The 21260-nt window shown below is 49.3% G+C and overlaps 1 protein-coding gene across 3 annotated transcripts in view; it reads left to right on the top strand.

Annotated features, from left to right (window-relative positions):
• The first annotated feature begins 514 nt into the window (after positions 1-514).
• TSPAN15 (tetraspanin 15) overlaps positions 515-21260 on the top strand; it is a 51822-nt gene continuing 31076 nt past the window's right edge. Inside the window, exon 1 of one of the 3 annotated variants that reach the window (XM_036998876.2) lies at positions 515-731. In XM_036998876.2, coding sequence (XP_036854771.1) covers positions 636-731 — 96 coding nt within the window. In that variant the 5' untranslated portion in view covers positions 515-635. The remainder of the gene's footprint in view (positions 732-21260) is intronic. The other 2 variants (XM_073240922.1, XM_017672959.3) reach the window with 2 other exon arrangements.

Genomic DNA, 21260 nt, shown 5'->3' with positions numbered 1-21260 from the left:
AGAGAAGCGGATTTCAGGAGACTTGTTGGGGAAAGGCCTCCAACTGAGGATCTGTTACCAAAAGAAACTGTGGGTCCCCCAGCCTGGTCTGCTGCACCTTCCTAGATGCAGCCTCCAGCCACCCTCAAGCTCAGCCACTCCACTTCCTTATTCCATTCATGTCTTGCACATGCACACTTACATGTTAGTGGTTAATTCCTACCCCTTTCCCATAGTCTTCCCTCTTGACATCAGTTTAAAGCGTCGTTTCTATGTACCCTGGATTAGGCATGCTGACTCTCCCCCTACGGCTCCTCTGTACACGCTCCCAGGCCATCCCTCTGCGCCATTAGCGCAGACATTTCCAGAGTTGCACGCGCGCGACTTTGTTTGCAAAACCCTCGCCCCCTCCCCTTTGCCTCCTCAGGGTTCTGGGCCGCTGCCCCGCCCCTTGCCCGTCCCCTCCCAGAGGCTGGGCCGCTGCCTCGCGCCCATTGGCCGCTGGGGCTGGCTGGTCCCGGGCCGGGGCTGTGATTGCCGCTAGTGGGTGTCAGTCCCAGTGCGAGAGCGGTGGCGAGGCTGGCAGCCGCAGGTGGGGCCGCTCACAGCGAGGGACCTAACCCAGAAGCCCTGGAGCCCCGAGGGGAGCGCCCAGGATGCCCCGTGGGGACTCGGAGCAGGTGCGCTACTGCGCGCGCCTCTCCTACCTCTGGCTCAAGTTCTTGCTGGTTTTCTACTCCACGGTGTTCTGGGTGAGTGACCCCATTAGGGCCCCGGGATGGGCGGGGGTGCATACACTCCCTTGATCGCCCTCACCCCAAGCCTGGGGCTGGGTCCAGACTTGGCTGCTCCGAGGAGAGCGCTGGGAGCACACGCCTGACTCCCGGTCCCACTCTCCCTGGGAACCGGGAAATTCCAGCGGCGCGAGCTCAGCCTGAATGCCAGCTGCCAGGTCGGGAGTGTTAGAGCTGGTTGGCTAAGAGGAAGGATAGCGATCTGGCTCACCTGTAGGCACCTGACCAGCGGTTTGGTGCCGCGGGGGCTGCGCATCCCTTGGTGCTGCGGGCATTGTGGGCGTTTGTTACCGCGTTGGCTGCACCCTCCCCGCCTGCCGGGTATTTCTGAGTTTGCCTCCCCATCAGCCTGAGAAGTGGTAAAGCTTTGTAGTCCCTGTCGGGAGACCTTGGTTCCAGCTCCTATATCCACTACTAACTCGCTGATGGCCCCGAACAAGATGTTTCCCCACTGTGCCTTGGTTTCCTCTTTGGAGGAAGGAGGATGTGCATGCCTTTCCGCCGGGTGGTTGGGGGGATTCCACCGGAGGATATCTGGGGAGGTTTTTGGCCCCTCCGGGGTGCTTAGTAACTATCTCTGTGCCACTGGGCTCTACCTGGTCTTGCATCTTGTTGGGAGGTAGGATGGTAGTGGCTGGACACGAACCAGGCTTCAAATCTTGTACTACCACTTTCTAGCTGAGTGAGTGTAGGGAAACTACTGAAATGCTCTTGGCCATAGTTTCCTTAGTTTCCTCCTCTGTAAATGGAGACAGCAATTACATTTAACTTTTAGGATGGTTGTGGAGATGAAATGCAATAGGCCACATACAGTCTCAGTACAGAGACGGTGACGAGCTGAGGAAGTGTGAGCCGCCATTATTATTGTGGGCAGGAAAGCTGAGCCCTCCTGGTACTCTGTCCCAAAAGTTTGAGTTCTTTATTGAGATTCCAGCCTAGGCTGAGCCCCCACCTAGAAGTGAGGACCTCTTTCTACAGGCCATCTTCAGCTCTGCCACTCTCTAACAGTCTGCTGACCCCCAGTATGCCACAAGGCAGACCAGCCCAGGGACCCGAGGAGAGGTCGCTGACACCTGCCCCACCCAAACACATGCCCACCGTGGTCCCCTCGGCCCCTCGGTGGGTCTGTTCTGCTAGCAGGGTCTGCCATCAGGCCCCATTTTCCGTTTCACCCCTCTGGGGATGTGACCTTGCCTGGTGGTTGGGAGATCCAGATTCTAGTTTTGTTCTGTTATTGACTCACTGGGAGATCTCAGGCAAGTCACTTCCCTGTTTGGGGCTTGGAACTGTTAAATGACTTGCCTATCTAGAAAACTAGGCTGAACCCAGCAATCGAGTTCTCTGACTCTTAATGTGGAAGAGAGATGAGCAGCATGTTTGGGGGTCAGAGGATGGAGCATGGATGCATTGGTAGAAGCCCTAGGGAGTCAGAAGGTTGTGTGTGGAATTAGGGTGGGGTGCTCTGAGCTGTCATTCAGTGGTTCTCTCCCAAAGTTGCATCAGAATCCACTAGAGTAAGCTGTAAAAGCACTGCAGATACTTGGGCCCTGGCATAGGTATTTATTTAAATTTACTTAAGCTCCCAGGTAATTCTAGTACATAGTCAGGATTGAAAAATACTGGGCTTGTTGGTCTCATAGTTCCCTCAATTCTGATTCTGGGATTCTTTGCTTGCCCCTGGCTTGTCTGGCCTCTAGGGCCTTTTTCTTTGTAGGTCAGAGTTGAATGGCTAGAGGGGTAGGAAAGTAAGGGAAGAACAGGAGCAGGATGGGGGTTATGTTTCTGACTTCACCCCTTCTCTCCAAAGATACTGACGAGTTTCTTAACCTCCTTGCACCTCCATTTCCCTGTCTCTGCAATGGATAACTAATGCCCTGCCCCACCTCATTGGATTGTTTTGGGGTTTAGGACTATGGGGAGATAGTGACATGTGGGCAAGCCAAGTGCTGTACAAAAGAAAGTCATACACTTCAATATCCATCATATTATTGATAAGTTTTCACAAATGCCTAGGGTACCTAACTGGTTTTCTTGGTTTCACTGGATATGGCTGGTAATTGTAGGTCTGCTTTTGTTATGTATCTGTATTCCTATTCTGTTAATGTGTGTACACAATTTAATTAGTAGTTTGTTAAAACCTATACATGCTTATGTTACTCTACAAGAAGTTATGTCAAAGAAATAATCAATCTTCCCATGTTTTCTTCCGTCCGCTACTTCTATAGCTTTTCTTCTTCCTTCCTAATTACAGCCCTTTAGTAGAATTCATACCTCATATTGAAAATTACCGAGTATCATAATTCTTCCAAGTGGTAAAGGTACCTCAAGACAAATGCTGGGCATAGAAGCCATAAGGCATAAATCCGCAAAGAAGTAAAAAGGTAACCTTTTCAAAGAATATTGCTTCTCTCTCACTTACCAACTTTACATCTCCCTGTATGACCCCGGAAGATGACTGGTTAGCCAGAGACGGGTAAGATTCCTCAAGGGACGAACAACCAAAGACAGGCACAGTCGCAGGGGGGCCATCAGGTGAGAAATTGGGGATCAACAGAGGTGAGGCTTAGAACCTCACCCCCCATGTTTTGAGAGAAATCTTTTGCATCCATGGATGTTTTGTTGCCCTTGTCTAGCTTGGATTAATACTTAGTATATAGGCACGGACCTGATCATCTGCATTTGCCCTCTTACAGCACTAAATTATGTTTCTACCTTTATCTTGCATCTACCTACCACTTCAGCATTTTATTAAAAAATAAATAAATAAGGGAGAATTGTGGGACTCACATATAAACCAAGTATAAAAATCAAACGAATAATCATATCTGACTTGATTGTTTATAGTTCATGATGCATGATCAAAACCGAAAGTTTCTGTGATATGACTGTCCTTGCACTGTTCACCATGTAAGAACTTATTCACTATGTAAGAACTTGTTCACCATGTAAGAACTTGTTCGTTATGCTTCAGAAGATTGGAGACTGTTGAGAATTAGGATTGGGGTTGATTAATGATTGTGCATTGAGTCCCCTATACAGAATTTTATTGTTGTTAACAACCATTTGATCAATAAATATGAGAGATGCCCTCTCAAAAAAAAAAAAACATAAGCTAGTATTTTGAAGTAAATAAAAAATAAGGGGATGAATAGAACTTTATCTTGAAAAATAAAAAATAAACTAAAAAAACCAAAAACAATTGTGGGTGAGGAAAAGAAAGAAGTATTTTTCTCAATAAACTTTTCCTTAGAAAAAGCAAAAAAAAAAAGAAAGTCATACACTTAAAACTGAACTCAAATCTTCAAGGCCTTGTCCCATTGCTGTCACCTGCAGCGCTGAGAGAAGACTACCTACCCTGTGGCCCACGTTTTGCTTCTCTTGGGGCCGATTGGGACTCGGAACTTGGAATCCTTCCTCTCCAGCCAGCTGAGATGCCTTACCAAATCCTTGACTTACCATTCCTGGAATTACTTCTGTTTGAAAGGCTCCTCACTCATGCCAAGAACTCAGCCACCTGTCAACTCTGCCACCGTAGCTCCAGGTGCCAGAGTTTGTCTGCAGGGCAGAGGCCCAGTGTGAGGAAGTGGTTTGTCCTAGACCAGGTTTGCTGTTCACTGGAAATCATGCAGGAAAGCTCACTATCTCTGGTACCATCTCTCGGGCAGAGGTGTGGGCCAAGGGTTATTTGCTTTATAAGCTCCAAGTGCTAACACTTCACCTTTGAAGTTTTCATCTGGAAGGGGTTGTAAGTTTTACCACTGCCATATACCTTCCTTAAGATTTACTGCTTTACAATTTATTATCAAATAGGAAATGTGAGGACAGTGTATGAAAGTTAAAAGTAAATTTAAAATTTTAACATTTCATCAGTTGAAAGGCCTCCCTTCCACCTCTCTTCTCCCCCCTGCCCTGTCCAGAAGGGAGTCATCTCTGATCAGTGTCTTGTGATTCTTTTCTGAGATAATATCCTAGTCATAGGATGCCCTAAGCACAAATGTGTGTGTACCATGTATTATTTTTTTCCCCCACATAACATAGCACACCATACACCGTTCTGCCCTTAATTTTCACTTCAGTTTCAATCCACATACATTTCGGAGTTCTGCTAGGGACTGCCTCATTCTGTGTGATGGCTGAGTGGAATTCACTGTGGAGGCAATGCCAACACTTATTTAAATGAGTCCCCAACTGGGGAACTCAGGTTGTTTCCAATCTTTGGTTACTGAAAGCAGCAGTGCAGTGAGCATCTTTGAATGTGGAATTTTGCATATGTGTGTGTTTGTCTGTTGTGTAATTTCTAGAAGTGGAATTCCTGGGTTAAAGGGCATGTGAATGTATAATACACATACAGAATAGGCACCATTAATAAGTGTACATAGCCTGATGAATTTTTACCTGGTGAACACACCTGTGTAGTCAGTCCCCAAGTCAACCAACAGAATGGACAGCAGAAGCCAGAAGCCCCCTTCGTGCCCTCTTCCAGTCACTCCCACCTTCCTCCAGTGGCAGTCACTCCTGGAATGTCTAATGGCAGAGAGTAGCTCTGCCTGCTTTTGTACCTGTATTTAAACTTTTGATGTTCTTGAATTGCCATACATAGAGTTTATACCAATTATAATAGTATTTACTATATTACTTTAAACTGACTCACTTTTTAAACTTAACATTTTTTTTTTAGAGGAGGCTTTTTAATCACTACTGCCAATGGGAAACCAGTATTCCTCATCAAAAATAGCAGCTAATAGTTATGGTAAATATAGTATGGGAGAAACAAAGTGCTGTTATTAAATCCTGGCTAGATATTATGGGTGCGGTGGGCTGTGAACCTGAGACCTGAGGCCTGCCCTCTGTGTTCAAAAGGCAGGTCAGTAAGTGCTTGAGAGGCTTAAAGACAAACTGGCACCAAAACTTGATGTGATCAGAAGGCTCAGAAGGAAATTTGAGCACTGAAAACTTTTTGCGGTCTTCAAGTCAACATGAATATGATTTCGAACCACTTACAACACTCTCCTGTCTCAACTTGGGTGCCCTCTCATTCTCAGAGGGGGACCTCGGGGATAAGAGGGGATGTGTTTCAGGGTCACTTGGCAGAGCTGGCATGAGCCCCCATGTCTCCCCAATTCAGTGCTTCTTCCAGGAGGCCACTGGGGTGTCTCCATGAGAAATGAGCTCACCCAGAGGCACTTGGTGATTCCTCTTCCCACTGCACAGAGTGAATCATTTGAACACATGTGTCCTCAGCCCTTTGGGGACACACCTCTAATTTTAGCACTGACTACAGGGTGTCCTAGAGATCCGTTTACATGACTGTTTTTCCCAGCTGGACTGTGGGCTCCTGGAGGTCAGGGCTGTAGCTCATTCATATCCTCTTCTAAATGCTGGTCTTGGGCTGGGAACACAGTAGTTGCTCAGGGAAGGCTTGTTGCCATGGGATGGTCAAGTCCCAGCCTGAGTCTTGTAAGCAGGGATCTGATATGGGAGCTTCAGGATTAGAGGCTGAGCTTGGTGGTCAGGTTTGCTGAGGCCTTGAATTTGCAAAGTGAGCTGGGCCGAACATGGAGATGCTGGCTCTCTGGAAAGCACCAGCCTAGTGCCAGTTGGGTAAGGGTGTCAGGGTTGAGTGGAGTTGACTAATCAGAAGAAAAAGGACTTAGGGTGGTGAGTGGGAAGGAAGTGGGCATGGGTAGGTGGTGGAGGTAGTCAGTGCTAGAGGCAGTATTAACTCTTCCTGCTTTCTCCAAGCATGGACTCTCTTACTATAGCTTGGCGCGTGATTCTTTCTGTTTCCCTGTAGTTTAATGGTTAAGAGTGTGGACTCCGTACCAGGCTATCTGGCTTCAAATCCTGACTCTGGCACTCTTAAGTTGAGTAATTTAGGTCCTAATCTCCATGTGACTTGGTTGCCTTATCTGTAAGATGGATGATATATTAGAACCTATCTGAGAGTTGCTAAGACCGCTAAATGGATTAATATGTAGGAAGGGTTTAGGGCAATGCCTGGCACATGATAAACAATACATTGGCTACTTAAGGATTTTTCTTAACTTTAAGGATCTTTATTTAAGCCATTCTTTCCCTACCTTCCTCTCTCTTTTTCTAGGTGCTCAAGAGCCATACACTGAAAATTAGAAGGGCCCTTAAAGGGTCATCTAGTGTGACCTTTTGCTTTTACCAAGGAGAAAACAGGCCTGGAGAGAGGAAGTAAATTGCTTGAGACCCCACAGCAAATCAGTGACGGACCACCACCAGGCCCCGGATTGCCTGATCCTAGTTTCTTCACTGGGTCACCAGGACCCTTACCAACCTTCCCTCTTGTCCCCATCCCCCATGGTCTCTGCCCAGTGTCTGTAGAAGGGAACCAGCATTTCTGCCAGGATCCAGATACTTGGCCTCCTAGTTAAGCACCAGGTGAAACTAGACAGGAAAGAAAGTAGGTTCAGTTTCACCAGGAATTTCCAACTTTTGAAAAGAGCTTTATTGTTTTTTTGAAAATAATATGTGCACATAGTTTTTAAAAAACTTCAAGCAATTTAGGTAAGTACACTGGAGACAATATAAGTCACCTTTGATAAAAGTCACTGGGAGGGAACGCCTGTAACACGTTAGGGGACACCCTCTGGACATCTCCTTGTATATATACATATGCATTTTATTTCCAAAATTAAAAAAAAGTGCTTGAATCATCAGGCAGGCAGGTCCATTTCTTTTTGTTCTAGGCAAGCATTTCAAAGAGAAAATAGTGAAAATCAAGCAGAAAGCAAGGCAGCCTTCATATCGGAGAAGTGGTTGCAGAGCCTCATGAGCTGTCAGAGAAGGTCTGGAAGCAGTGGGACTTGGCTGGGGCCTCAGGCCAGAGAGGCCCTCCCCTCCCCCAGCCCAAGTATTAGGAAAGCCATCCCAGGAAGGGGTTTGGAGAACCTTCCCATGCATTCATTTGACAGATGAGCAAACCTTGCCTGTAGGAGAGGGACTAGTCCAAGCTGTGGGGGGCCTTGCTGTCTTTGTCTGTTCCTGAGACCAGGAGTGACAGCCTGCCCTCTTGCCTTCCCCTGCACTGAGCCTCTTCTCTCTGGGCCACTCACAGTGTCAACCTAGGGTGGGGCTTGGAGTAAACCAGATAAGGGACTGATAATGAAATTTCTGTACCAGTTGGCTCCACAAACAGGGGAGGATGTCTTCTGGGTAAGCCCAGGACACAGGAGACTGAAAAGATTAACCTTTTCCAGAGAGCACCTTTGGATGTGAGTGGGTTTGAATAAACATTTTAGTGGAAGGCTAGAGAGTCAAGTCTTGATATGCCCTTCTCTCCAGGGTGGGGACTGTTTGTTTATTCACTCAACAGGGAATTATTTGATGCCTACTGTGTATCCTAGGCACTGTGATATTTACAGGGAAATGACTATGAACAAGACAAGCTTAGTCCAGGCCTTGGAAGACAAACAGGTAATAGACATAGTTTGTGATAGGTGCTAAAGAGGGACTTAGGGAACTGGAAGAGATTGGAGTTCCTACTTTAGACGGTGTGGTCAAGGAGAGCCTTTCTGAGGAGCTGACATTACAGGTGAGGCTCAGAGAGTGAGAAGGAGCCAGTTGTTAAAAAAAAAGGCCTGCAGAGAGCATCTCAGGGCAATAAGTGCAAAGGCTCTGAGGTGGGCAAGTAAGGCTGGAGCAGATGAGGAATCCTAGAAAGTACCAAGCTGTGGGTGGAGAGAGTGCCAGGGGCCTGGTCATATGAGGAGTTTAGGCTCTGAGTAACTGAGGGGAGGTTTGATTATCAGGACTGGATGGCAGTTGCCATCTGGAGACATACCAAGTGTTGGTTCTGCTGTGTGACTGGGTGAAGGACCAATTCTCTGTGCCTCCTAGACTCACCACCTATTACCCTATGGCCTGTGTGGAGGCTCCTGCAGGATAAGATGCAAAAACACCAACCACACTATAGGGCCTTATGTCCACAGAGCCTGACAGAGCTCAGGGGGAGCTGGGACTGAAGATGTGATGCAAACTTCTGCAGTCTGTTTTGTCTGAGGAGGGTACTTTCTGCTGGAAATGCTCAGGTTGCCTAGAGTAGATTGCTATGGCCATGCCCTTGGGCTGATAAATCTGACCCCTAGGGGGTGCATGCATGCTTTCTTGGGGACTGGGTTTCTCCCACTCCTTAGTTCCTGGGCTTTAGTGGCGCCCCAACAGAGGCTGTGCATCACACGACAGGCGCATGGGCCAAGGCAGGCAGTTCTAGATGTGACCTGCAAAGTCTTGAGAGCTGGTCCTGCCACCTGGGGAAGTGGGCCCAGGAGCAGGGTCTGCCTCCTGGGGAATGGCAGACAGGTGGCAGCAGAAGGGCGTATCTATTCAGCTCCAGGTTAGGCCCTGGGCCAGGAGGAGGGTCTGAGAAGACTGAGGTGTCATCTTTCCCATTAGAGGGTCCTCTGTCCCTCAGGGAGATGGAAGCTGGGCTTGGGCAGCAGAGGTGGGGTGGGGTTTCCTGCTGGACTGCGTGGCCATGACTGCAGAGGAGCCCTCTGGGAGGACTTTGAGGAGGGGTAGGGGACTCGAGAGGAGTGGAGAGGATGCATGTGCAAAAGAGAGACAAAGAAACAGAGACACTGTGGAAAGGGAAGTTTGGAGCTGGATGGTAAGGCCAGCAATGCTCTCTGGGAAGGCGGGGGCCTGGTGGCTGAGGCCAGGTCTGGCCGGCAGCAGGTTAGGAGAGTGAGCATTTCTGGGTTGATGGGTAAGGAGCAGGTCTGATTGGCTGTCTGTGCCTCAGTTTCCTTGTCTGTGGAAAGGGGATAACTGTTGTAAGGGGCCCCCCCACAAGTGCCAGGCTTGGATGGGGCAGTGCCTCCAGGGCTCTTAGTGGAGTGTCTTACTCTACAGGCATTAATGTTAATGCAGCTGCCCAGGAATGGCACCACTGGGCAAGGGCCCTGCGCTTGCTGAGTGTTGGTGAGAGAGAGGTCTGGAGGGCACAGGAGAGATGCTGTCTTGCGCTTGCCTCACCTCACTCCTTTGGATCCTCAGAACGATCCTGTGATCTGGGCAGACAGGACACTTGTCCCATTTTACAGCTGAAGAGACTGAGGACTCAAGAAGGGGAAGTAACTGCCACAGAACCATTTGCATCCATCCCTGGGACAAGAGCTGTTTCACAGTGGGAAGGGTGCCTGCTGTGTTTTATTTAATGTCTTCCAAAGAGAACTTCCTCACCAAGGGAGGCATTTGCACCCTGACCTGTGGAGAATAAATATTTGCCAGGAGGGTGGAAGGAAAACAGCCTTGGCCTGGTCAGGGCTCAGAGCCTCCCCTTTCCTGCTGGGAGAGTGGGAACCAGTAGCAACCAGGGCTGCTGGAAGCCCCTCCCAGGATGCAGAATATGGCCTTGGACAAGTTGCACAGGCTCTCTGTGCTGTTTCCTTCCTTTACCAGAGGACTGGCTGTGTTGGGTGCAGTGTGGGAGAACCACAGAAGCACTTGGGGTCAGGGAGTCAGTTCCTGTGCACACATTACTTGCTGGGTGCTGAGGGCCCAGAGATGGGCGGAGGCGGGACCCTGGGTGACCTCATTGCACACTGGGGCCAAGTCCCCCAGCTGGAGTGGATGGGGTGTTGGCTTCTGAGGCTGGCGCAGAATCCTGAGTCTGGGTCACTTCCTGAGGTCAAAAGATGGGACTTCTAGATCAATGGGCCTTGACTATGGCTTGAGGCTCCCAGCTGTGGAGTATTTTACAAGCACGCAAGTCCAGTCCCCATCTTCAGAGCTGCTTTAGTGAGTCTGTGGTGGTGGGAGCCCAGGCACCTATAATTTTTAAACTTCCCCAGGTGATTCCAACACGCAGGTTGGAATGGAAACCCCAGCTCATGGCAGTGTCTGTGAGGGAATTCTGACAGGACTGGCCTGGTTTCCAAGCTGCCTTTGTCTCCAGCGAATACTGAGTGATCTGCTGAACCAGTTCCCAGCCTCGGGGACAATCTGGATAGTCTCTGTGGGCTGGGGAAGCCAGTGGACACCTTTGGGAGAGACCCACCATTGAAGGAGTGGTCCCAGAAAGGAAGCGAAGGTGCTAGCTGGGGGTGGAGGAGGAGGTGTGGGGCATTGGCAGGCCCAGTTAGGGTCAGGAAGGGATGGTGGAGGTGTGTGGAGACCCCACCCTGCAGATATGGGAGATGGTTTGGGATTCTGGGCTTCTCCTGCAGGGGACTGGGATGAATGGAGGGGGCAGTGTGGAGTGAAGGGTCCTTGAGTTCTAGAATTTTGTTTTCCTTTTGATTATCTTTACAACATTCCTTTGTCTGCTCTAAAAGGCAACACTTCTCTGTAGTTAACTTTGTAACTTGAAGAAGTTCCTACAGAGCCAGATTTGAGTTTTTTGGATCAGGGAGTCACACACACACTTGGGTTGAGCTGTGATAATTTACCCCCTTAAATTATGTCTCTAGTTTGAGAACTACTGATGCATGGGCCTCGTGTTGGAAAGTTGGTTGTGATGTTGCCGACATGCAGTTCTGTCCCCCATGGGAGATGCATGGCAGGTGGTGGTCTATCCCCCCTTTTATAGATGCCGAAACAGGTCCAGATAGGGCAGGTGAACTTGCTTGAGGTCATGGTGATGGGATAGTGGTCAGTTAGTGGAAGGATGAGGGCTTGATTTTTGCCTGACCACTGAGCTTGGTCATGGGTTGAATGGTGCCTCCCCGTCTCCCCCGCAAAAGAGATATGTTCATGTCTGTGAATGTGACCCTTATTTGGAAAAGTGCTCTTTGCAGATAAAATTAGGTTCAGAATCCTGAGGTGAAATCATCCTGAATCACCTGGGTGTGCCTAAACTGAATGACAAGTATCCTTAGAAACGCTGAGGGAGCTTTGAGACGGACAGAAGAAAAAAGACACAGACACAGGGGACAGACCATTGATAGCAGAGGCTGGCAAGCCACAGATCACCTGGAGCCACCAGTGGCAAGGAAATATTTCCTCCTAGAGCCTCTGGATGGAGTGGGGCATTGTGACACCTTGGCTGTGGACCTATGGGCTCCCGAATTGTGAGACTACCTTTGTGGTTTTAAGCCACCCCGTTCGTTACAGCCACCCAGGAAACTTGTAATTTGTTACAGCAGCCCGGGAAACTATGCAAGCCCTTTCTGCTTCACCAGGTTGCCTGACTAGGGAGGGACCCAGCTGAGCAGGGCTCTGCAAATCTCTTTCCCTTCCTGAGGACCCGCAGAAGGTTGAGGTGGAGACTGGGAGGGGCGGCGGGGGTAGGGGTGGGGGTGGGGGCGGGAGGTGAGGCTGGTGGCCCCGCCCCATCCCAGCCTGTGTACCCACACAGGTCAATGGCTGTGCTCACACACCTGCTTTCTTAGGGGCTTCCCCTCTACAAGGACAGCTTGATGCAGTTTAAAACAGGGGAGGGGAATGTAAGTTAGCTCTCGGGAAGGACTTCTAGTTCTGAATGTAGTTCAATTAAAACTGCTTGCCAAGTGGGGCTGCAAAACATCTGGGATTCCCTTAGAGTTTTTCAGAACAAGAGTGTCAGCTGACACATGGGGCAGTTAGGCTGTGACTTGGGCTCCCAGTTAGGCTGAACCTTGAAGGGCCGAGGAGGGCACTGGTGTAACCTTTTCCTTTCAGAGAGGAGGAAACAGATCAGACCGTATAGCACAGGCCTCTTGTTCTAAAACTGTGCCCAGTGGGACAACCCACATCATTCAGAGGGGATGGTGGGCCCTCCTCAGTGACTGCCTTAGGATCATCCTCTCCAGCTGGGGTTTGGGGACTACATTGTAAAGGGGGTTGCTGCTCTGTTCCAGGCAGAGGCCTGATTTGTGACTTCCCGCAGACTGGCCTTCTGTGCAGGAGGGGAAGGGTGTTCCCTGCAGGGCCAGCGAGAGCTCAGGCAGTGCCTTGGAACTCAGGCTTCTGGTTTGGTTCTGCTCAGCGTCTGACCCACTACTGCTGTTTGCCTGGCCCTGGCTGGGCTTGGGGGATGGATGAGCCAGCCCAGTCCCTGTCCCTTGCAAAGCTGGCACTCACTGAGTCCTAGCAGTGTGCTCAAGGTAGCTTCATGCTCAGGGCCAGACCACAGCTCCCAGAGGCTCTCTGGTGGGGACATTTAGTCAGCAGTGGATGGCTGGGCTCTGGGCTCCCGTAGGGGTGGCAGTTTGACCCTTTCTATCCCCAAGGGGGCTGGACTCATAATCAGAGCAGAAATAAGATGAGGACAGGAGTTGTTCAGGGGCCCACAGTTCCCAAGACAGGAGTGGTGACTGTTTCTATCTATCTTCCTTCCCCACTGGGAGAGGTATGGCCTCTCTTAGAATCAAGCTTTGCCCTTTGCAGTCGGGAAATCCCCGCCTGCTGCCCCTCCATCTAGTCTGGTTGTACCTTCCGCTTCCTCCTCTTTTACCTTTGTAAAGCTAACACTGAGCCCTCCGTCCTTGCTGGCATTGGACTGAGTTCTTTTCTAGACATTCTCTCATTTAATCATCCAGCAACCCTGAGAGGCAGCGCTGTTACTGCCCCACTACATGGAGGTAAAGAGGGACTCAGGTTGGGGACTCACAAGTGAATGCAAAGCCTCACTGTCAGTTCCTTCCTGCGCCAGGGGGTCTTCCTCAGGAGAAGTCTCTCTCAGGGAGCTGGGTTGTTTGAGGAGGGGTTGTTTCCTCATTGGTTTGGTCATTTAGTCACTTATCTAATGTTCCCTAGATGATTCTCTCTAAGGCACTGCAAGATGAGCAAGAGCCGTGGAGTGGGGACCAGCGTCCTGGGCAGGAAGTGCATTGACTGCCACCCTATTGGGAACAGAGGGAGCACCCTCGAATGGCACAAGGCACCTGTGCCCAGGTCCCCGTCAGGCTCTCTGGAGCAGCAGGAGCACCGACACAGAGCTGGCATCACTGTCCTTCTGTGTCTATCACTGTCCGTTTTATTTTTACTTTAGGAGAGGACCTGCTGGGGCATGAGGGCTCTTGGTCCCCATGTGGGAGAGCAGCTTGCGGTGGAACACTGGCCCAGGAGTCTGGAGACCTGGGTCACAGCTGCTGCCTGACAGCTAATATTCTGTGTGGCTTTGTGGGAGTGACAGCCTCTCTCTGGGCCTCAAATTTCCATCTGCAAAATAAGGCCAGAACAGTGTCTCTCCGCTCATTCCACAGGACAGGTGTAGGTGGTTCCTAGGGGAACACTATAAAATTTAATATGTGTGCATAAGCATAATGTGTATTAAAGTTCCTCATATCTGTGATTTCATAGATGCTGACAGGTCAGGAACATATTTATTTTAGTAAGAAAAGCCTATCTATTTAAAGAAAAATAGCACCTCCTGCACAGAGTAGGCACTTAACAGTATTTGTATCTGTGGACTTTTGAGGAAAGAACGGGGATTCTCTCTATGTGTCAGTTTACAAAGGAGTTTCTCCATCTCACAGGCTCCTCTGACCACTGGGCATGTATTATCATTCCTATTTAATGGCAGAGGTGACTGATGCTCAGAGAGGGATGTGGTGCCTCCGCGGTCACACAGCTTCTCATCTCCAGCCGGGGTTGGCTCTTCTCTGAGTCACACCAGCCCCACCTTGGGGAGCAGGCAGTCACGTGGCCCTTACCTCCGTGCGCCTGGGGTTTCATCATGATGTTTGTTTGCTGTGTGTATCTCCTCTTGTCCTAATTTTCTGAAAACGGAGGAGGAGGGGATTGACACCCTCTCTCCCTTCCTCCAGGCCTCTCTGCAGGTGCAGTGAGGGGCGTGTCCCAAAGTCCTCAGGTCCTGTTTTCTCCAAGACTCTCTTGGATGTGTAATAGGTAGGTTTCCTGGAAGCCCTGAAGTTAGCCCCAGTTAGCAGTTAGTGAACCATCTGGTTAGGGCGTTAATTCCAGGCTAGAGGAGGCTGCCTGTGCCAGGCCTCTGGTGAGCTGTCCCCTGGCTGTGGCCATTGAGATTTCCCAGGCCAAAGAGAGATGAAGATCTGTAAACAGACCTCCTCTTGGAAAAAATGGAACTTGGATCTTGCTTGCTTTCTCAGCTTTTTAGTGTAAAAAATTAAAACAGAGAAGGTGAAAGAATGACACAAAGAACACTCATATACTACCAACCGGAATCAATAATTTTAACATTTGGCAATGTCAGAGTCAGTTGCAGACATCATGACAGTTCACTCCAAATATCCCAGGATGCATTTCCTTAAAAAAAAAAAAAAGAACATTCTTGCATATAACCATAGCACCATTATCATGCCTAAGAAATTACGAAGTCCATATTAAAACTCCTCGGACTGTCCTTAAAATGTTTCTTATGGTGTATTAAAATAAAGTCAAGATCCAGCATCCCAGTTTATACATTGCACTGGATCTCATTTTGACAAAAAATGGTCCATTGCATCTGAAACATGAGGGGTTACCTCTGAGGCCCTCAATGTTTTATGTCCTGGAGTCCATGGAAGACAATCGATCATGTGTTACTTGCATGCATTTGCCTGATCCACCAAGACCTACTGGGACCTTGCTGTCTCTGTTAAGGGAAATTCAAAAAGTGGACAGGGAAAGGCTTGCTGGGCCTTGATATGGATGTGGAGCTGCGGGGGCCTCCTCACGAGCCCTCTTCCTATTGGAAGGGGAGCTGCTCAGTGGCTGGAGGCCAGACCCGAGACTCCCTGGGTGCCCAACTTTGATCAGCAGCTGGACACACTGGCCCTGTGCCAGGCACTTGGGGGAGATGTTCTAAAGAGCTGCACGATCCAGAGCTTGCTGCCCCCAGTGTGCTGGGGGGGACAGACCCAACAAGCCCAGATCATAGACATTCTGCAAACAACCAGTGTGCACGAGCAGGTTTTGGGGAAGTCAGTGTGTCCCGGATACGTGGCACAGAGTCTCTGGGTTTCTTGGTGTTAAGGCTTGGGGTCTGGCTGGGGTGGGGCCAGGAGAGGAGCCTCTGTCTTGCAAGGTGGAGAGCACTAGCTGCCGGAGAAGCCCCCAGTCAGCAGTTCCCAAATCAAGCTGTGACAGGGGAAATGAACTTCCAAAAAAAGTTTAAACCCACAGACAAATTGAGGGAAGAGTTGAAGAACACCTGCGTGTCTTTTTGACTGACCAGTGGTTACCATCTTGTCTTAACTCTCTCACTCATCTTTCTGCCTCTCTCACTCTCTCTCAATACAACTTGTTCGCCAACCCAGCTGAAAGGAAGCTGCAGCCTTTGTGACCTCACCCTTAGATACTCCAGCATTCAGCTTTTCAAAAAGGGCATTCTCGCACACGCTGTCACTGTCTATCTGAAAAAAAAAAATCACCATTAAATAAAACATCTGAAATGCAGTCCATATCCAAATGTACCCAGCTGTTCCCCAAACGGCCTCTGTGGGGGCTCTTTCACTTAATCCAGGATGCACTCAGAGGACAGTCTATATTAGGGAGATTAAAAAGATGTGAACGGCCACATCTTTTTAATCTCCCTAATAAAGACTATCCTCCCTGCTTTTGGGTCCTTTGAAGCCTCCAGGCCAGTTGATCTGCAGAACACCAGCCTTCTGGGTTTGCTATGGTTTCCTGGTAATTTAGTTTCGGGCCACCCATTTCCTGCAGGAGCGCTGCCCTGGCGATTCAGTGGGAGGTGCGGGATACCACGTTAGGAGGTGCCTGATGTCCAGCCACCCCACTGCTCACCATGCAAGCTGACCACCAGCCCACTCTGTGGTACATGTGCATTTCCCATGATGACAGATGCATAAGTTGGGGGGGCAACACTTGGGGCTGTGTGCATATTCTGTTTGGAGAAAGAACTTTTGAAAGCAAATCTGAGTGTGCTACTTCCCTGTTTAAATTATTTCAGTGGTTTCCCTATTCCAACTTCAAAATATATTGAGTCTTCCTACTTCTTGCCACCTTATGTGCCCCTGCTGGTCCAGGCCACTGCTGCCTGCATCTGGGCTACTGCAGTGGATCCCTGACTGCTGTCCCTTCGTGCCTCCATCCCCAAGCTGTTCTAGGCACAGCAGTTGGAGTAACTCATTTAAAAATCAGAGTCAGGTCAGATCACTCCTCTGCAAACTTGTAATGCCTCCCACTCAGAGCAAAAGTCAGAGTCCTCTCAGTGGCTTTAAAGTCTCCCCCTGATCTGCCTCACCCCACCCCTACCCTCTGGCTTCATCTACACTTTCCCCTCTGTCCTGCTGTAGCAGCTATTTCTTGAACACAGGGGCACATTCCCAGGTCTTGATAGCTGCTTGGACATTTATTGATGGTAGAGAGCCCTCCCCTGTTTCAAGTCTGCTCAGCTTTCCCTGGGTGGGCTATTTAAGATGACAGCCCTTCCCCCATCCTCTGACCTCCTTTCCTGTTTTTTTTTCTCCATAACACTTATAAGCATGACATGCACTGTGTTTTTCTTGTTTGTCTCTCCCCAACCAAAATGTGAGCTCCCGCAAAGCTAAGACGTTCCGCTATTATAGCTGCTCTCCCCACCTCTTTCCTGAATCCACTGCTCTCAAAGTGTGCTCCATGGATCCGTGGGGGAACTTTCAAGGGGTCTGGGAAGTCAAACTCACTTCCGTAATAATACAGAAGATGCTGTTTGCCTCTTCCATTCTCATTCCCTCAGGAGGGTACAGTAGAGAATTTCAGGGGCCTATGCTGGTGATGGGCCAAGGACTGGATGAGGAGCAGCTATAAGAATCCAGCTGTCTTCTTATTAGCAAGCATTTGCAAAAATGTAAGCCCATGCCACTCTTCTCAGTTTTTAAAAAATATTTTATAAAATACATGCTATTTATGTTAATGTGTAAATCTTGTTATTTCTGAACATTATATAATTACTTAAACTATGTCTACTTTAATTTCCTTTAAACAATTGGTAGATATAACCAATAAAAACAAAAGCTCTGGGGTCCTCAAAATGTTTTAAGAATGAAAATGAGTCTTAAGACCAAAACCTCTGAGAACCACTGGCTTAAACAACCCTCAGTAAAGAGATACTGAATGATGAATGAATGAATGAACTTTTTGGTTTAACTTGACAGACCTGGCCTTGGTAGTCTGATTTCTGTGAGCTTCCTTGCCCACCTCCCCTTCCCTGTCTTCTAGTCCTTGGCTCCAGCTATGCTGACCTGCTGAACCTGTGGCACCTTCAAGGGTGTTTTGAAACCCCTTGTCCACTTCAGAAATTCTTTCTTGTCCATTACATGCATTAAGTGGACTCAGTTCAAATATCACCTTCTCCAGGAAGCCTTCCTTGATCTCACTGGTCTTGCCCATGAGTTAGCATCTCCTCTTCTCTTGCCTCTCTGCCCACTAAATTACCTCTAACCCTGTGTTTACCCAGGTCCGCTGCGTTCGCTGGTGGGCAGGTATGTCTTACCAGACTGAGCTCCTTGAAGGCAGGAACTAGGTCTCATCTTTTTATTCCCAATGCCTGGTACGTAAGAGGCATTTAATAAATGTATATTGAACCAATGAGTGTTGCCTTGGAAATCAGAATAGGGACTCCCTTTCCCCTGAATTATCCTTGGACCAAAGTGCCTCTAATGGGGAAATGATTTCTGGCATCTGATTTGAAACCTAAAATGTCAATGTTATAACAGTATCGCAGCTTTACTGGGGAAGGAGAGCAGCACTTACTGAATACCTGCTGGGGGGCAGGAACTTTTGCATGGTGTCTTGCTTCAAGGGCACTGTGGTTCATAGTCTGCTGTGAACTGGCTTGGGCCCTAACCATTTTCTATATGGCTTCTGTGGGGAAGTGTGTTCTGGGAACTAAGCCACTAAACTTCCTGTGAATGTCTGGGACTAACGCATTTGCTGGAACGTGCAGACTGTGAAGTCGTCAAGGTCAAACATGGCATGCATGCTGCTGGGTCCTGCCACTGTGCTCTGCATGCAGTAGGTAATAAATGTCTGAAACTATCTGTTCAATAGGCATAGTTAGTACTATGAATATCAGTACAACTGAGGGCTTCCCAGTTGTTGCACAGGTGATCAGAAGTAGAGAGCGATCCCTGTAGCTGGGGTGAACCAAGAAGTCTTCCCAAGGGAGGAGGGATTTGAACTGAGCTTGGAAGGATGGGTATTAGCCCTTTTTAGTTTTATTATTTCCAAAAACATTTGGTCTTCTCTCCATGGCTGCTGTGGGAGGCAGTGATGGAGGCCTGTGCCTTCATCGAGGCTGGGTGGGCAGGGCATCTCTGTCCCCTATAAGGCCTTTCTCATGCACATGTGGACCAGGTGGGAAAGCAGGTGCAGACCCATGGTGGAGGACTCAGGAGAGGAGACTTTGGGTCACCCTCAGTCTGCTGATGGCCAAAGTTCTAGGAGGGACTCTCTGGGCATAAGTTTCCATGGACTCCTGGAGCAATAAAGGGATTTTGGGGGTTGGGAAGCAACTCCCAAACTCCTTTTAGAGCAGGGAAACTGAGGCCCAAAGGGGGGAAGAGACATGCCCAAAGTCACATGGGAGTTAGTGACAGGGCTGGGATTAAAGTCCAGGGTTCCCCCAACCCACAATGCTCCTTCCAATGTGTGATGCCTCCTTTTTCACTTTGCCCTTTGACCTCTTTGGAGTCATGAGCCCTTGGAGTGGGGGTAGTTTATATTTCTTTAAGGCCCTACACATGCCAGGCACTGACACTTGTGGTCTGATTGCCTCCTTTGCCTTCCAACTCTAGTTCAGGGGCACAGGGTCAGTTCCAATGTGGGATTTTGTGCAAAGGGGGGTAGAATGAACCAAAGGTTAAATATATGATCAAAGGAGATCCCACACTTTTGCATGAGAAAGTCCCTACAGGAGACAGAGATGCCCTGCCCACCCCAGCCTTGTTCAAGGCCGAGTGACACATATATAAGAATTGGTTTCATTTTTTCTTAGGTATAAAACTAATCTAACATTAAAAACAAGAAACGTCATGAAACACTTAGTAAGCCCTGTTACTGCCAGAATGGTGTAGGGACAGCCCTTGATTTATGAATGCCCGACTCAGCCAGGTGTCCCCTGGGAAGCAGTAGTCCTGGCTGTGCAGCCTCACTGCCCTCCGCCTGCTGCTAGAATTTTCTTCATCTTATCCTTCCCTCCTTCCACTACCAGCTCCCTTTTGGGGGGCTCCCTCCTTTGTTGTGGCTTCTCCTCTGGCAGCCTAGAGGGTCAGAGAGAGGTGAGATCACAGGGAAGCCCCTGCTTGCCTTCCCTTGGGCCCTGCAGGGAAGACCCCCAGGCTGTCTCTGGGAGAGGCCCCAGGCCAGGGGAAGGTGGCTGGATGCCCCGTCCATCTTCTCTGATTTCCCAGGAGGAAGTAACTGCTCTGCCTCTGTTCTCAGAATATCCTTATTAGTTCTTTCTTTTACCACTTCTCACCTGTGGACACGTGGGTGCTCTGAGGCCTGAACTGGAGGCCGCTGCCTAGAACAAAGCCCCCTTGTCACCTCTGTGAGCCCATGTCCCCTTTTAAAAGCATTTGAAAGAAGCCCGGGGTCATTTTACCTGCTCCTGATAGCAGCTGACAGCCATGAGTGGTGGGGCCTGAGCTGTGGAGCCTTTGCTGTACGCTGTAGGGGAAGGCACTTCTGGGCCGGAGGAAGAAGGGAGGAGGGGAACAAGTGGTAGTTTGTCCCAGGATGTACCTGAGCAATTACCCCAACAGGAAATGCTCCCCACCTGCACCCTGCATAGCTCTTCATCTCTAGGATCCCCAAGCCCATATCCCAGAATCCCAGCCTCCATCCCCCACCCCTAGCCTCTCAGCTAGAGTTCCAACCCTGGGCCTAGGGTGCTGTCTGCAGTAGCCTGAGCTGAGGGACTGCCTGTCCCCAGTGCGGGGCCCGTGTGTCTTTCTGGGAGCACTGGTTTCTGTTCTGATTAGCCACTGGCTAATGAGCCAGCTTGGCCTGGGGGCTGGCTTGGGGCCTACCTCAGGCTGAGTTTGGGGAAGATAATCACTCAGAGCATGGGAACATAGCCCTGAGAGGCAGGTTCCCACTCTCTTGGTTCAGACACTGAAGGTGATGAGAGAAAGCCAGAGGTCTGGAAAGGGAGGAGAAAAGAAAACCAGAGAGAGGAGTGTGTTGGATGGAGGTGATCTGCTTTTCATTTGTCCCATAGCTGTTTCCCTGATTTTCAGGTTAGCGCAGCTCAGTCTTATCCTTAAGCCTTGTAAGGCTCTGTTCAGGAATGAGATCGCCAGTTTTTCTTTGGGTTTATAGGCATCTGAAGCTGTATCATTTCTCAGATTCATTCTTCTGATAGAGGTATTGGGCCAGTAGTCCCTGTGCTCACAGAGGATCTAGTGGTATGAAGTCAGATTCCTGTGTATCCTTCAAGGTTCAGCTCCAGGGGGCCTTCTCTGGTTTCCCAGGAGGACGTAACTGTTCTGCCTCTTGTCTCAGAATGTCCTTAACAATTATTTCTTACCACTTTGCCCCTGCCTGCCCCTAACTCCTTCCTAAGGAGGTCCTGGCTGGGTCGTCTCTTATCACCAGTGCTTTGCACGGTTGTGGTGGTTCTTGATTCAA

This window comes from Manis javanica, chromosome 7, assembly GCF_040802235.1.
Source record: "Manis javanica isolate MJ-LG chromosome 7, MJ_LKY, whole genome shotgun sequence".
NCBI lineage: Eukaryota > Metazoa > Chordata > Mammalia > Pholidota > Manidae > Manis > Manis javanica.
This window is presented reverse-complemented; position numbering and strand designations above follow the sequence as displayed.